The 17771-nt window shown below is 39.2% G+C and overlaps 1 protein-coding gene across 1 annotated transcript in view; it reads right to left on the bottom strand.

Annotated features, from left to right (window-relative positions):
* The window catches only part of LOC138794185 (FERM and PDZ domain-containing protein 4-like), a 203382-nt gene that overhangs the window by 51495 nt on the left and 134116 nt on the right, over window positions 1-17771 (bottom strand). The window contains exon 4 of the mRNA XM_069972959.1: window positions 10101-10217. Coding sequence (XP_069829060.1) covers window positions 10101-10217 — 117 coding nt within the window. The remainder of the gene's footprint in view (window positions 1-10100; window positions 10218-17771) is intronic.

The following is a 17771-nucleotide window of genomic DNA, read 5'->3' as shown; positions in this document are numbered from 1 at the left end:
ACAGTAAAATTAGTGACGTAAAAAATAAGGGCTCATGTCGGTCTGTAGGTGTAAAAATGCAAGTGCTATGGCCTTTTAAGCACGAGGAGGAAAAAACCAAAAACGCAAAAATGAAAATTAGCCTGGTCCTGAAGGGGTTAAAGAGGCACTGTCACAAAAATATCAACAAGGGTTGGGATTGCTTTCAGTTTTGCAATATACATTATTTTGTAGGTGTTTTATATTTAAATGGATGTTATACATATGGCTTCTAGGTGTCTCCCTTTCTGTGGTCCATGCTCCCTTTGTGCAGTTGGTTTTTTGTTTCGAGACTAAATAGAGGTCCCAGTCCTTTGCATGCTCACAGACATGGCTTGGAATTGAGAGAGCGGGACACTGTGCATGTGTTCAGCTGCTGCGGGTCCACATTCAGTAGCCGAGGATCCTGGGGGTGCTTGCATTGTATGGTCAGCTCTCCTCTCACACGGCACCAAAACCTCTGTTACCACACAGAGACATTATACTGGCTGAATTGTTGCATAACAAAGACTATTGTCTCCTGGTAAGCATGTATAGGTTATAATATAATTAGTAAAAGTTAATAATATAAGTGATTATAGTTAAATGACCTTAGTTGATATACAACCTATATGATGAACGTGTGTCTTTCCTTGTGTGAGAGCACAAAGGACTGGGACCTCCTGTTTTTGGTCTCTTTATTGAACAGAGAAAAGACAGAGCATGGACCACAGTTCAGCCATATGTACAGCATAACGTTGATTAACGTTGAAGGGGAAAGTATTTTGGTCTACTTACAGTATATTGGTATATTGGCAAGTAAACCTGGTTGCAATCACGATCCCTTTTTAGCGACAGTGACTCTTTAACCCCCTTGCCTCTGCCTCCTATTGTGGCCTCAATGACCAGGCCATTTTTTGTTTTCGCATTTTTTTTAGTTTTTCGATTGCTTTTTATATAATTTTTTCTTTTTTTTCTCTTTTCATTTACGGCATAGGCCGCTAGGGCCGCTCTGACCTGCTGTGTGGGGCATTAAGCATGGGCGGCTACATTGTATGGGGGAATGGGGGCTGTCGGTTTTTTAGCACCATGAAGGCAGGCCACACTTTTACCATAGCAGTTGCGTCATCTCCCTCCATGGTAACTATACCACTTGTGTCAGACGCTAGTCTAAGTGAATTCCCACAAAGTTTTTATTGTAAATCTTTACTAATATGTTGTTTTTTTCGTTTTAGCTTACTGTGATGGGTTTTAGTCATGTTAAATGAATGTTATTATTAAAATCAGGTTCATGATTGTCATATAACTTTTTTTTATTACATTTAAAAGGAATAGGCCATGCAGGATATTAATTTAAAATAGTTTCCTGCAAAACTCTGTTTTAAAACATTTTCTTCAAGATTGATGTTAGCTTCTGAAAGCACAGGGTCACAAATACTGCCCCAATAAAAAGAAAATAGTTATATGACTCTAAGGACATTTAAGGTTACTATCCTTTCTCGATATAAACATGTAGAAAAAATTCTCAAAGGTGTAGAGGGAAAAAAAGAAATTGTTCTTTAAAAACAAATAATAATAATTATTAAATTAGAATAATTATTTATTGCATACATGTCTGAATTTCAACTATTTTGTAACCCATATGCATTGTTTGTGCAATTCTGAAATAATCCTAGTTTTAAAAACTGCATAATCCCAATATGATCAATTTGCCACTAATACCATTGTTGGGCTATTGTTAAATATTTGAGTTAATGAAGAAGAGTGAATAAAGATAATTTTGATGGCTTCTTAAACCTTCTTAGTAAGGTAATCACTGATCCGTTATTCTATTTTCTTAAGTTTTGCCATGAGCACCCAAACACCAGCACTTTTTGAATGCTGGGGCTGATTTGCTAACATGTTTCCTGAAGCAAATTTCCATGTCAGTTTAGTGTTTCGACATTTTTTTTTACAGGTTTTCTATTTTAAAAATCAGCCACTTTTAGTTTGGCAGGATGGTCAGGTTTTACTTTTGTCATGTGAAAAACCTTACAAATTTACTAAGGGCATGCGCCACATTAGGGAATTTAATGCAAAAACACCCCAACACAATCAACAGCATAACGGCTTAAAATTGAAGGCTTGTTAGTGAATGAGGCCCAATGTATCCTGGTGGTAGCAGAATCATGGTTGTTTAGATGAGAGTAGACCAAATATTGTAGGAGTTTAAATATAAAGTGAACTAAACAGTCCTCATCCATTCTCCTGGAATTTAGTTCAATAATTCACTTGGCTCATTTAGTTCACAAATCACATGATGGTTCATCACCTATGAGCCTCCTCAAGCCATGCTGGATCCTATACTGTACTTCTGTTTACTCCACCAGGTATCTTCATCTTATTACAATCTTTTAGCAATGTTTTTTTCTGACATTTTGCAAACTATAGAGATTCTTGAAAAAAAAAAAAAAGTTATAGCCACAGCATGCAAATGCCAAACATAAAAATGCTATGTGGGTTGACATGTCATATTACTCTATTGACGCCTAGCAAATTTATAGCCGCAGTGTTTTCGGACAATAAAAATGCAAAAAGTATTAAAAGCAGAAAAAAAACCTTTGTTAAAATCCTCAGATTTCGGTCTCTCATTTGTATATTAAATAGTACATAAAATGATAACTTTGCAGGGTTCAATATTACACTATAGGATTCATTTACTAATGTTGTTCCATGTAACAGACAGAGAGTGTGAGAGTGCTAATCAACCACTTTGGCTTTGGGTCATATCAGGAAGTGGAGTCTAAGTGCCCTCTATGTCTTCACCCTTTATCCCTCTCCAGGAGGCGGAAGCTGGACAACTGTGGCTAAGAGACACTAGGTAGCTCCACAAGTGTGATCCCAAAAACCAGAGAGCCGGTGATCGGCACCGGGGAAGAGGCCAAGTATATGTGGTCAGCCAGCTGGGTTGTCAGCAGGAGAGTCACAGCAGTACCAGGGATGAGACGAGTATAGTGTGTGTAATAAATCAAAACATCTAGATGATCCCAAAGATTTTAGGATAAAATTCTGTTGACCAATATGTCAAAGTTGGAACTTTCTGAAAGACATAAGCCCTGTTATATCAGGGGTAAAGCTGATAAACATGGTGGTGGTGGTAGTGCTTAAGCCTTGGCACACTTTTCTTTTGCAAGATCCGGACAAACTCCACAATAAGAATATCATATGCACAGTCAAACATGGTAGTGATATGGTACTGCAATGGTCTAAGCTGCTTTGATTTTGTAGGACCAGGACAATTTGCCATGATTGATGGAACCCAAAATTCTGCTCTGACCTTTGAATGGATGAACAGAAACAAAATTAAAGGGTAACTCGAGTGATTTTTTTTTTTTTTTTAACTTTCAAATCAACGGGTGTCAGAAAGTGGCACAGATTTGTAATTGGCTTCTATTAAAATATCTCAAGTCTTCCAATAGCAGCTAAAAAGTACTGGAAGACTTGAGATTTTCAATATAAGTACATTACACATCTCTGGCACTTTCTGACACCAGTTGATTTAAAAGAAAACTTTTTCGCTGGAGTTGCCCTTAAAGGTTCTGATATGACCAAGTCACAGTCTACACTTGGATCCCATTAAGAACTACTGGCAAGACCTTAAAGTGGCAGTTCCTGCTTAACCCATAGCTGCACCAGGACGTTACTGAACGTCCTCGTGCCGCTATGGGAGTTCAGAGGGGGGTCGCGGTCTGAACTGCCGCGATCCCGGGTGCCGCATGTAGCCCGGCTATTAGCGGGCACGGTCCGATCGCCGTGCCCGCTAATTAAGTACTTAGAAGCAGCTGTCAAAGTTGACAGCTGCTTCTAAATACTTGCTCATATCCATCCCTGGTGGTCTAGTGGGGGGATCGCCCCCCTGCGGCGCGATTGCGGGGGGGCGATCCCCGCATCCATCCCGGGCCGGGGTCTGCGTCGTAATGGCGCTGATCCCGGCTCGGCATTCTATTGCTTTTGGCTGCAGCAGCCAAAAGCAATAGAACACCGATCTCATGGATTCATGCAGTATAACTATACTGCATGGATCTCTATGAGAGATCAGAGTGCATATACTAGAAGTCCCCCAGGGGGCTTCTAGTATATGTGTAAAGTAAAAGAAAAATGTATTTTTAATAACACAAAATCCCCTCCCCTAATAAAAGTCTGAATCACCCCCCTTTCCCCATTTTATAAATAAAAATAAATAAATTAATTAATAAACAAACATGTTTGCTATCGCCGCATGCGTAATCGCCCGAACTATTAATTAATCACATTCCTGATCTCACACGGTAAACGGCGTCAGCGCAAAAAAATCCCAAAGTGCAAAATTGCGCATTTTTGGTCGCATCAAATCCAGAATAATTGTAATAAAAAGCAATCAAAAAGTCATATATGCGCAATCAAGGTACCGATAGAAAGATCACATCATGGCGCAAAAAATGACACCTCACACAGACCCATAGACCAAAGGATAAAAGCGCTATAAGCCTGGGAATGGAGCGATTTTAAGGAACATATATTTTCTTTAAAAGGTTTTAATTTTTTACAAGCCATCAAATCAAATAAAAGTTATACATGTTACATATCGTTGTAATCGTAACAACTTAAGGAACATATATAACGAGTCAGTTTTACCCCAGGGCGAACGGAGTAAAAACAACCCCCCCCCCCAAATAAAAAAAAAACTTTTTTTTTTTCAATTTCACCACACATATAATTTTTTTCTGGTTTCCTGGCACATTTTAGGCAAAAATTACATCTGCCATAGCAAATTACAATTAGTTGCGCAAAAAATAAGGGCTCATTTGGGTCTCTAGGTGGAAAAATGCAGGCGCTATGGCCTTATATACACGAGGAGGGAAAAACGAAAACGCAAAAATGAAAACTGGCTGTGTCCCCTAAGGGTTAAAAACCCTGCAGTTGAAGATTAAATTTAACTAAACAATCAACCAAAATTTTTAAACAGCAATGGAAAATACTCATATGTTTTTGCAAGAACTTCATTGCAGTTACTGTCAAGGGCAGCACAATCAGTTATTTGGTTGAGAACACAATTACTGTACTATGCTTAGGTTTTTAGCAAATCCTGATCATCTAGCATAGGCCAAAGCCTGCCATAACTGATAGATCAATGCAATGAACATGCATTTAATGATTGCTTATATTAGTCCCTTAGGGGAACTAAAAAAAAAATGGTAAAATAAATTACAGTGTATATGTATATTTTTGTATATATTATATACAGTATATGTTTTATATATTTTTTATATGTTTTATATGTTTCATATATATAAAACATTTCCCTATTAAAAATTCAAATCACCCCTCTTTTGCTATTTTCCAAATAAAAAAATAAATTATGACATTATTGATCCTCAGAATCAACAGCGTAAGGCTATGTTCGCACACCATCAAAATGACGGTTTTTTTAATTAGGCAGCTGCCATTTAATTTCAAATAACTGCCATTATTTTTAAACAAGAGCCATTATTCTTAATATAATGGCCATTATTTGTTATTAAATGATGGACGTGTGAACATCCAGCCTAAAAAAAATAGCCTAGAAAAAAAAAGTCAACACAAAAAAGTCCCAAATATTTGTTTGGCATATTGTTTGTCCCAGTCGGGAACTTTCCTACCCTAGCTGCATCAATGATCTTTGGACATCCATGATCCTATTGCTAGTCATAGATTGCCCTTTTTTTGGACGGCTATTGTTCTAATTTTGGCCAATTCATGTAGCCATTGCAATATTTTTCTGCTCCTGTCAGGTTATTTTCAACAACTCACTGTTCATCTTCTGCCTAATATACTTATCCCATGACCGGAGATATTGTTACAAAATAATATACTGTGTATACACAGAAATAATTTGCATACAAAATGTCTCTTATTTTTTTATAAGTAACCTTGTAAATATATTTCATTACTTATCTCTTAGAGATGGTGAGTTACAGTGTGTGTTAGAGCCCAGAGTTGCATTCAATGTCATCAGTTACCTAATAGTTTAGCCAAGCTCCTTTAATGCAGTATGACAGTTAGTTTTTCCTATATCAGATTACTGTACAGCGCCTGGTGTAAAGATGACACTTCCCAGAATTCAAATCATTAGAAGAAGCTTTGTACTGACATTGAGTCAGCAAGAAATGCGGGAAGAGTTCATCTCTGCCGCCAAATGAACTGTGAATGCAGCTCTAGACTTAAAATACTGGTGGTAGCACAGGATCAAAATAACTAATGGTATGTATTTATAAAAGTTATTTTATGTTCACTACTTCTTACTGTAAACTGTAAACTAGTATTAAGAGGTGGCAAAAACACAAACACCTGACAACTTATGTAAAGCCTATAAGAGGAGTATTGCTGCTTCTGTTGAAGGGAGTCTATTACGTCTATTAAGAAAACAAATTTGGAATAAAGTAAAGTTATTAAGTATATAACCACATGTATTAGAACATTAATTGAAATTTGATGGTAAATGTGTTATAGTACCTTAAAAAAAAAGTGTCATAGTACACCAAATAAGCAGATCATTATGTGTTAAAAAGGTTATCCGCATAGAAAAAACTGTATCTATATCATTGCTAGTATATATAAAACAATAAAGAAGCTATAATTATCTCTCTGCACTCCCCTGGTTTCCTTCTATATGTCTCTGGTGTCCCCTAGAGATGATCCTGCTTCCACTTCCGAGACAAACTCGTCTTGGGAGTGATAGCCCGCTCAGCCAATCACTGGCCATGTTGTGTCCCATCTTAGTCAGTGAGCGGGCTGTTACCATAAGATGAGTTCATTTTAAAAGTGGAGGCAGGATCTTATCCAGGAGACATCGGAGACCTGTAGGAAGACACAGGGGAGCATGGAGAAGTAAATATAGCTTCTTGATTATCTTATAAATATTTGTCATTATATAGATACAGTTTTCCCTATAACCCCTTTAACAGGAACATATTTTATTTGTTTGCATATATAGTTATTCATCTATTAGGAACAAATCTTGTTTTTAATTGGTGTAATATTCATATCAGGAATTGTAGTTTCACACTGGTAACAAAAGCCACCCTTATGGTGGTTTTAAAGAAGAAGTCCGGGTAGGGAGATTTTTTTCAAAAGTGATGGGAAATGGGAGGCTGAAAAACACACATGTACTTACCTGGCCAACTTCAGTGCTGGTGGCCATGGTCCCTGGCTAGAGAGGGGATGTGACGTTCCAGGCCTGCTCAGCCAAACAATGGCTCTAATGAGGTCCCACCTCTGCCACTGACTGGCTGAGCTGGCCTGGAACATCATGTCCCAGGTCCCCTCTAACCAGGAAGCAGGTCAGCTGTGTATGCAGCCACCAGTGCCTGGAGCCAGGAGGTAAGTGTATGTTATTTTTTTCATCCTCCCCAGCACTTTTGAAAATAGATCTCCCTGCCCGGACTTCTCCTTTAAGAACCTTCACATTCTTACCTTTAGATTACAAACATCCACTTGTGAACTGTGCAATTTGCAATTTTTCATTTATGCTCATCTAGTGCATATAGAGCAGGGTCAATCACCTCAAGTGCCCAGCATTTGTATCCCTCATCAATGCTTTCCTCCTACTGGTGCATGTGCTTCATTAAGCACATGCTTCATTAAGATGTTGGGCACTTGAGGTGATTGGTCCTGCCATGTAAGCTTGCTTGGCTCAAAAGTAAAAGTTCACACATCTAAAAGTATGTCTGAGAAGGTGTTTTAATGCCTACCTTGCCCCGTGATTAGTTACACTGTGTGAATAAGATTTATATCTGAAAAATATATAAAGTTACAAAACATTATTGTACATTTAGTGTTTCAGTTTCCTGACCATTTTTTGTATTGCCCAAGTGGTTATATACATAGGCAAAAAGTACAGTACATACAGACCTCTTACCACAAAAAAAAAGTGCACACAACTGAAAGGTGAAGACAACAGCCATAGTTACACAAATCCGTCGGCTTGTTACAACATTTCAGCCTGATCAATAGACAGAAAGAACAAGTACGAGTACAAGCCAACTTCGTTGTTTTCTTCTTCTTTCCCATTGGAGGAAAGAAAAACAGGAACCCACAGCCATAGGAACATTTATTTCCAAACTCTCCATTCGGGATGTGTCTGGAAATTAATTAATATTAAATGAACACACAAAAACACAAAACTTTATACTTGGGTAGAGCCGGGCATTTTTTCTAGGGGTAAAAAAAAGCAATGCCAGGTAGAAATCCCAACTTAAAATTGCACAATGCACCTAATGGCAACGCTGCCAAAGGAGTTGTGGAGTCACAAGTATACATCATGAAAGAATTCAATTACGGTAGAGTTTTCTTACTGTATAACTGAATACATTATTATTAGAAAATATTAGAAGATCTTTTGATTGGTATTTTAAGACTTAGGATACTTGTAATGTTACAGGTAATAGGGTTAGATGACTATATTTAAGCTTTGCACTGAAATGCAGAAACTTTAAATGATTCTGTATACCAGGTGAACAAAGACATTAGGTCTTCATGTTGAACCAAGGGAAAATTTCCCATTGTGGCTCACAGCAGTGGCCCAAACATATAAAGGCCATCAGATATTCAAATAGTGCAGCAAAAGTAATAGGGAACTCCTCCTACTGGAGTTTATCTTTAACAAACAATCTAATTCATGAGGAGTGAATTCTAAACTTTCTATTTTAATTCAGATCATATGACCAGTTTCTAATTCCACCACAATGAGCCCATGGTGGCTGTAGACAAACAAAATTACATAAAAGTCAGTGAGATATGAATTCTTAAGGTATTAATATTTGTAAGAATAAAAGTATAAAAAAAGTACTAATCTGAATTTGAGAGAGTGCAGCTTAAATACAAATGTAGCCAATGTAGCAATGTAGCAATGTAGTAATTTTATTCATCACGACTGAGTACAGCAATCATTATAAATGTTTTCCATCTATTCGGAAAGATGTCTAAGGCTACAGATGCTAATCTACTAAATGAGTTAGCAATATGCCATAATATGTGTAGTGGGAATATTACTTTAAATGATAAAAATCTGTCTATATTCAGCTGTCACAAGGGGGAGCTTAGTGCGTACAGATTTATAACACTTCCACTAAAGTAAAAAAAAAAAAAAAAGATTATTAATCTGTATGTAGTTCTTCCTAGTTGTACTTATAGACAGCCAGGAAAGTAGAGGATTCTGAGTTCAATTTTAGAAAAATTCCTGACACTTGTAAATATATTTTATTTAAAACTGGAAAATGTTTACTACCAGACCCTGATGCAGCTGCACATCTGGCATGTCCACCCCCAATATGTATTTATAAAGTTACCCCTATAAGATAATAAGTAAAAGCCCATGGGAGGGGCTTGAAACTGATAGAAGTCACAAGGAGTTAACATTTGCTTTTTGTTCGAGCAACATGTTTTAAATGGACTGAATACAAAAGTGGACTTTTAAAAATGTACCGGGAGTGCTGAATTACACTCTCTGCATTGTGAAACCCCTGTAAGGTCTCACACTCCAGCTATAAGAGCTAATATTGTCTCAGTATTAAAGTTACCGCACTTCGCTCCTACATTCCAGATGGAGAGAAATGAACTCCCTGTGGTTTGCTTCAGCAATCTATCTGTCTATGAAGGCAAAGGTTCAATTTTCATCTAAACGCTGAACCGTACTGTGGGCTCCAGCTAAGAGTAATTGTGTTACAAGATGCACTCAGTGACAATAATGCTTTTTACTTACAGGTCTATGTTTTAGTAACAATTTGCTCTTGTCCCCTCATAATTCTTATTATTTACTTTTATCATTGTAACTTGCAATTTTTCTTCCATTCATTCCAATATATTAATATTATACATCCTTCATGAAACATCAGAATAAAGTATAGTACATTTAAAAAAATAAACGTTAAAAATATCAGTCTTGCCAAACCAGTGACCATATTCCAGTGTTACATATTATATGATAGCGTATGTTAATATTTATAAATGTGTTTCCCTAAATAAACAAAGCTATATGGAATAAATAGCTATGCAAAGAATTACAGCATATACTAGCTATAAAGAAGAAAACAGTACAAAATGTGTACCTGATGAAGAAGTCTCTCCCGTCTCTGTTTGTCGCCATCTCCCATCCATAAGGTGGTCCCTGAGGCAAACTCCAGGTCCCAGTAGGTGGAGGCCACCCTGAAGACTTTGTTCTGTGACTAGAATAAAAAAAAAACACAACTTCAGCCTTTGTATTTATTTGTATTTATTTAAATCAAATGTTCATCAATATACCTAAGCCAACTCCTTCGATTTTTTAAATTTCTCAGGAGGCCAGGGGGGGGGGGGGGGGAGCATAATAAACAAATGTTACCTCTCCCTATGCCCCCAATGTGCCACATTAAAGGCTCCAGGATCCTATCTGGAACTCATTTTCCCCTTAGTTGTGATTAGAGATGAGCGAACCTGCCGGATTTCTGGTTCGTACGAACCAGAAATCTCGGCATCTGACTCCCGCTGTCTGCCGGCTCCGTGCAGCGGGTGGATACAGCCTAAGGAACGCCTGGAAAACTGAGATACAGCTTATGCCATAGGCTGTATACCAGTTTTCTAGGCGTTCCTTACGCTGTATCCACCCTCTGCACGGAGTCGGCAGACGGCGGGAGTCAGATGCCGAGATTTCTGGATCGTACGAACCAGAAATCCGGCAGGTTAGCTCATCTCTAGTTGTGATGTCATGGGGACACCTTACCATGGTGGGATGGTACACACTATTTACAAATGGTATGCCAAGAGCCTCATTATTTTTATAGAGCTATTTTTTAGCAATTAGAGGGGACTACTTTTAGTGCTTTTCATATATTGGGTAAATGTCTTGCCATTAGCTGCTGCATTTTTTATGTTTTTGTGAGTTGTGATGTCATCTTGACTCAACCCGGCTGATGAACTGCCCTATCAGCCAATCAGTGACTGCAGTGGTGTCCCATCCCGGTCACTAATTGGCTGAACGGGCAATCTATTACCTGAGTTGTGACATCACTGGAGTCGGGGATCCTGAAGCCTGGCATTGGTCCTGGAACAATGAGACAGCGCTTCAAAGGCATAGGGACTGGTAAGTTAAGCTTGTTTATTATGTTCCTCCCTGCCTCTGTCTCCTGAAAAATTACAAATACCTGTCCCCTACCATTACATGACTAATGATTTTGATGTTCACCTTCTAATATGAAGCTAGCTCTGGAATTGTGGGTAAGTTCTTCTTACTACATTGTTATGAGAAAAGCCATGTTGCGTGTTTTTAACAGTATTTACAGGTATGTTTTAGAGCAAGCCCCATTGGCAACAATAGTCTGGAGCTGGTGTATTAACATAAATTGGAGAGGTTTTTGTCAGGGAGTCCTGGGGTCCGGGAAGATGGCAGTCCCTTCTATTGACCCGCAACCCATGTCCCTGCCTATTTGCCCCCCTAGGCTAACCCTAGGGCAGCAACTGGGTGACAGTCCCTAGCTTAACTATGGATACGAGGAAGTAGTAATAATACACAGACAAGTATAATTGTAACAGGTCAGACAGTCAGAGTTGGCAACAGGAGGTAACGTCAAAATCCAAATCAGCACGCAAAGGGTTAACAGAGTCCAGTCCAAGGTCAAAACACAAGAAGTAATGCAGTACAAAAGGATGAGGCAGAGGCAAAGTCCAGGTCCAAGAGTCAATAAACAAGTAGTACAATAGAAACGCTGGTGTAGCTGGAGACCAAACATACACTGGCAACTCCTGGTAGAAACGGCATGACTTAATGCTGCCAGAACTCCTGTCCCAGCCACTGATAGCGACAAGGAGCTGACAGCAGTGATGGAGACCAATATTAGCCAGGGAGCCCTCCTCTGTGCTCTCAATGGAGTAAGCCTCAGGAGCAGCTAGCAATACCTGAGGGCTTAACCCCATGAGCACCAGAGAGGAATCAGGAGAAGCATGAAGCCGGATGTCGGCTCCCTGGCAGAACAATATGAAGTGTGTGAATCAGGTTAGAGAGATAGGGTGATGGCTGGTTCTCACACAGGGAACAAACTCTAACAGTTTTTGCACATACACTACGATCTCTGCAGAGGTCATTCTGCAGGGAAGTTGAGGATGAGCTGTGACTTACTTGTCTGTAATGATAATAGGGCCATTTCTAGAAACTCTACAGAACAGGAAGTCTTAGCTAAGTTTTAGGCTCTGTGGCCAAAATGAAACCTTGAAGATTTCAGAATGTTAAAGGTTAGATAGTAAAAAGGAAAAAAAGATAAATATTCTTTAAAAAAAATATGTTTAATATAAAATCTTCATAACGTTAAACTGCCTCACTTAAGCTCACGTGTAAATAGGTTCCTAATAAACATAACTATTATCTTTACTGTATCAGAGTATATGGCTCTTAGCTCACTACAGCAAATCTCTCCCTCGTGTTATGTATGCATGTAGTAAAAATGATGCTGGTAGATGTTCTGCATTGAACAGATCAACCAACCATGCAGCAATTCTACATAGTTTGGCTGAGCAATATCAAAGAGACTGTCTTATATGATGCTATGGCATGTACAATCTAGCTTATATATAAATTCCATTATCTTTCCAAGTTGTACCCTATTCATTCTATTACTTATGAAATATGTACACATGGCAAGTAGTTAAGTGCATTTATACCTCAAGTGACTTCCCGGAATGGCAACATGAAGTGAACAATTTGCCAGTAGGGCTTATTGTCCTAAAGTGGGTCACCTCCTTTTTTTCTCAGCTAGTAATTTATTATATATTGATGTCTTGATGCAGCATATGGCATTTTAAACTCCACAGAGTAACAAATTCTTTCTTTTGGCTGGTGTTCAGGAAGAGTTTTGCATTTACAGCTTATGATGTACTTTAAAGCCTTTGGCATATTGGCTGAAATGTCCACAGATTTTATGAAATAGGACCAAGAAGATTTGCACAGTGAACAATGCTTATGGTGTTCTCCCAGATGCCTTCTTTATAACCATTGTTGGCAGCTAAGTCGGTAAATTTATTGTACATATCAACCAATTAAGCAAGGTGGTTACTATGTGCAACTGACAGAATGTTCTTTTCACTTCTCTTTACTGCACTTTGGATGCAAAATAATGTGTTGTGTAAAATTCTAAGTATTTGATATTCTTGTTGTTCTGAATGTCCCTTAATAACCTGACTTCAAGTCCAGGAAAAGGCAAAATGTGCTTGTTGTTGGAACATATATCAAAATAAGTGTCAGAAAAAAACAGCCTCTCTTGGATCAGTTCTCTTGCACAGTACATGATAAATTCTATAGCTTTTATTCATGATGAAAAAAAAAGCTATAGAGCATTCCACATTACTAAAAACACTGTCACAAAGGTAATAGAATTAAATATATATGTGTATATGTATATATATATATATATATATATATATATATATATATATATATATGTGTGTGTATATATATAAATATATATATATATATATATATATATATATATATGGCCACCCACCCTCTATTAACTTGAAATATCTGGCTGCTATTTAACCATTAGGTGTAGGAACAGATCTATAAATCAGGGCAGTTGGGGATGACTCTTGGTTCAGGCAGCATGAAATTAATGAAAGATTTCCTTTAACCTCTTCCTACAAGAGGACATGCTGACAGCCGTGGACATGCAGTTAGCTGGCGCAGCGGATCGCTGCTCCCTGTCAATTAGCCATTTAGATTCAGCTGTCAAAACTGACACCTGCATTTAAATGGCTCTTTTCCCCAGTCCCTGGTGTCTAGTGGGGGAAATTACACCCCCCCATACACACACGATGCAATCTATTCATTTTACTCCGCTGCGCCTCAGTATTGCACTGATGCTGATCCCAGCTTGGTAATCCATAGATCTTGGCTGTCCAGCTGTCCAGAGCAATATAGCACTGATCTAATCGATCAGTGCTGTATTAAGTATACTGATCTCTATGACAGATCAGTGCAGAGGCCACCCTGTTTCCCTATTTATGTTCCAATACTTGCAACAGAGTGAAATTTTTTCACTGATCTCCTTGAGTTCAGTGATTACTGCGTTTTGTTGGTTGATTTGTCATTGTCCCAACTAGCCAGAATCCTGCTCCACACTGACGAGGGGCAAATACCCTGTAACGGCTGTCTTTGGATGGATGCCTCCCTTGGCAAGCCCTTGTCATGATCGCAATACTCGCACCTTGAGTTAGACGTTGACAAAAAGGAGCCACCCCGTTTCCCTATTTATGTTCTAATACTCGCAACCGAGTGGGACTTAAGGGGCTACCTATCAGGGTGGTGTGGTGCTCTCCCCATCATGGAGGCACCCATGGTAATCGACTACAGATATCTGGCTATCCCGTGTTTTAAGACTCGCAACCGAGGCTCCACGGACTCTTGTTTTGCATATTAAAATTTTTTGGGCCATCTGTAGGTGAAAAAATGCGAGCGCTATGGTTTTTTAACCTCTTAATGACCAAGGGTGTAAATGTAAACCCTGGTGTCATCAGGGGCATTCAGAGGGGGGCCGCGTGGCGACCCTGCTCTGAACGGCCTTGATCCTGGGTGCTATCTGCAGCTCGTGACCGTGGCTATTGGCGGACATGGTCCCATCGCCGTGCCTGATAAATTGCCATTTAAATGCAGCTGTCAAAGTTGCCAGCTGCCTTTAAATAGCTGTTTTCCCCCATCGGTGGTGGTCTAGTGGGGGAATCGCCCCCCCAGACACGAACTCAGGGGAACTATCCCTGCTTGTAAGCCGGCTGGGGGTCTGCGCGGTAATGGTGCTGATCCCAGCTTAACAACAGATCTAATTGATCTATGCAGTATATCTATACTGCATAGATCTCAATGAGAGATCAGTGTGGTAATACCAGGGTAATACCAGTTAGTGTGTATTAGTAAAAAATCTCCTCCCCTAATAAAAGTCTGAATCACCCCCCCCCTTTTCCCATTTTATAAATAAAAATAAATAAATAAATCTACATATTTGCGCAAGCACAAAAAAAATCCAAAATGCAAAATTGCGCATTGCATTCTGCGCATCAAATCCAGAAAAATTGTAATAAAAAGTGATCAAAAAGTTGCATATATGCAAACAAGGTACCAATAGGAAGTACAGATCATTGCACAAAAAAATTACACCTTACACAGCCCCATAAACCAAAAAATAAAAGCTTTATAAGCATGGTAATAGAGCAATTTTGAGGAACATTTATTGTTAAAAAATGTTTTAATATTTTAAAAGCAACCAAATAAAATACAAGTTATATACATATCCTTGTAATCATGCTAACTTGAGGAACATGTATAACAAATCAGTTGTACCCTAGGGTAAACAGCGTAAACACAAACCCCGTTTTATTTTCAATTTCACCACACACTTATTTTTTTCTGGTTTCGCAGCACACTTTATGCCTGTCATTACAAGGTACAATTAGTGGCGCAAAAAAATAAGGGCTCAAGGGGGTCTCTAGGTAAAAAATGCAAGTGATATTGCCTTTTAAGCAGAAAAAGGGAAAAAACAAAAGTCCAAAAATGAAAATTGGAACAGGAGGGAAGGGGATAAGATTGATATCTTTTTGAGGGGGAGGACCATAATTGTTTGACTGGTGAAACTTTGACCTGTGGTCCCCTACCAATATGCACAATCAGGGTCTTTCCTTTGAATGGGAGTAAATGGGAAGAGCTGCAAAACCAGGCACAACCGCCAATATAGCTTAAAGCATAACTGTCATTTCAGGGTCATTTTTCTGAAAACATTAAATATCAACAGTACAAGCGATTTCAAGAAACTCTGTAATAGGTTTTATGTACTAAAAGAGTTTCCTTCTGTACAGAAAAAGCAATCTCCCAGCCTCCCCCCTCACATCAAATGAAGCAGGATTTCTGTCTCCATTATTTGGCTATGGAGAGGGGAGGGGCTGTTAGGAGTGACTGAGCACAGAGGATTTCTGCAAAGCACAACACCCTGCAATCTTCTCTCAGTAAGTTCATAGATAAGCACTGACCTTTCTGACCCCAGAATACTGCGGTTTAGGTGCCCAGAGAGTCTACAAACAGCTGACCTTCATGTCACCTCTTCCTGCTCCCTAATCTCCCTCAGCCCCTCCCCCCTTCATAGGCTTACAATGGAGAGAGCAGAGCCCGTCTTCACTGGCTTCTCTGTAATGAAGACGTGTTTGCCTGATAATGCACAGATAAGAAGTCAGGGGGGGAGGCTGGGAGATTGCTTCTTGAGGACAGAAGGAGTCTTTTTTGGCTCATGAAACCTATTACAGAGTTTCTTAAAATCGCTTATACTACTGATTTCTGCAATAAAAAAAACATGACAGTTACGCTTTAACCCTTTGAGGACCAGGCCCAAAATGACCCAGTGGACCGCGCAAATTTTGATCTTAGTGCTTTCGTTTTTCCCTCCTCCCCTTCTAAGAGCTCTAGCACTCTCAGTTTTCTATCTACAAGCCATGTAAGTGCTTGTTTTTTACAGGAATAGTTGTACTTTGTAATGGCGTCATTCATTTTACCATAACATGTATGATGGAATTCCAAATATATTATTTATGAAGATATAAATAGGTGAAATCGTAAGAAAGAATGCAATATGGTAACGTTTGGGGGGTTCCTGTGTCTACGTAATGCACTATATGGTAACAGCGACATGACACTATTATTCTATAGCTCAGTCCGAACACAACCATATGCAGGTTACACAGATTCTCTAATGTTATATATGTATTTTTTTATGAAATCCTTTTTTTTTGGCAATTAAATATTAATAAAATGGGCCTATTGTGACGCTTATAACGGTTTTATTTTTTCACCTACGGGGCTGTATGGGGTGTCATTTTTTCCGCCATGATCTCTAGTTTTTATTAATACCATATTTGTGAAGATCGGACGTTTTGATCACTTTTTATTGATTTTTTAAAATATATAATAGAACATAAAATCGGTAATCTGCGCACTTTTTCCCCTCTTTTCGTGTACGCCGTTTACCGGTCGCAATGACGCTTGTTATATTTTAATAGATCGGACAATTACGCACGCTACGGTATATTATATGTTTATCTATTTATTCATTTTTATATGTTTTATTTATATAATAGGATGGGGGGGGTGATTTAGACTTTTATTGGGGGAGGGGCTTTGGGGTAGTATAATAGTGTTTTGAACTTTTTTTTTTTTTTACAATTTTGAAGTCCCTTTGGGGGACTTGTACATACACTTGTGTGATTTCTACACTGATGATTGCTATGCCATAGGCATAGCATTGATCAGTGTTATCGGCGATCTGCTCATTGAGCCTGCCTGTGCAGGCTCAGTGTAGCAGATCGCCGATCGGACCGCACGGAGGCAGGTAAGAGACCTCCGGCAGTCCGTTTCAACGATCGGGACCCCCGCAGTCACACTGCGGGGGTCCCGATCGGTAAGTGACAGGGGACTTCCCCTGTCACTTACACTTAAACGCCGCGGTTGCGCCGCGATCGCGGCGTTTAAGGGGTTAATGACACGCGGCAGCGCGATCGCTGCAGCGTGTCATTACCGGTGAGGTCCGGGCTGCTAATTGCAGCCGGCCCCCACCTGCTATGAAGCGCGCTCCGCTCCGGAGCTCGCTTCATAGCGGGAAAAACACCCAGGACGTAAGGTTACGTCATGGGTCGTCTGGGGACAGACTTCCATGACGTAACCCTACGTCCAGGGTCGTCTAGGGGTTAACTATTCTGCATTTGTATCGGAGTAATGAGGG

The sequence above is a fragment of the Dendropsophus ebraccatus genome, chromosome 5, assembly GCF_027789765.1.
Source record: "Dendropsophus ebraccatus isolate aDenEbr1 chromosome 5, aDenEbr1.pat, whole genome shotgun sequence".
Classification (NCBI taxonomy): Eukaryota; Metazoa; Chordata; class Amphibia; order Anura; family Hylidae; genus Dendropsophus; species Dendropsophus ebraccatus.
This window is presented reverse-complemented; position numbering and strand designations above follow the sequence as displayed.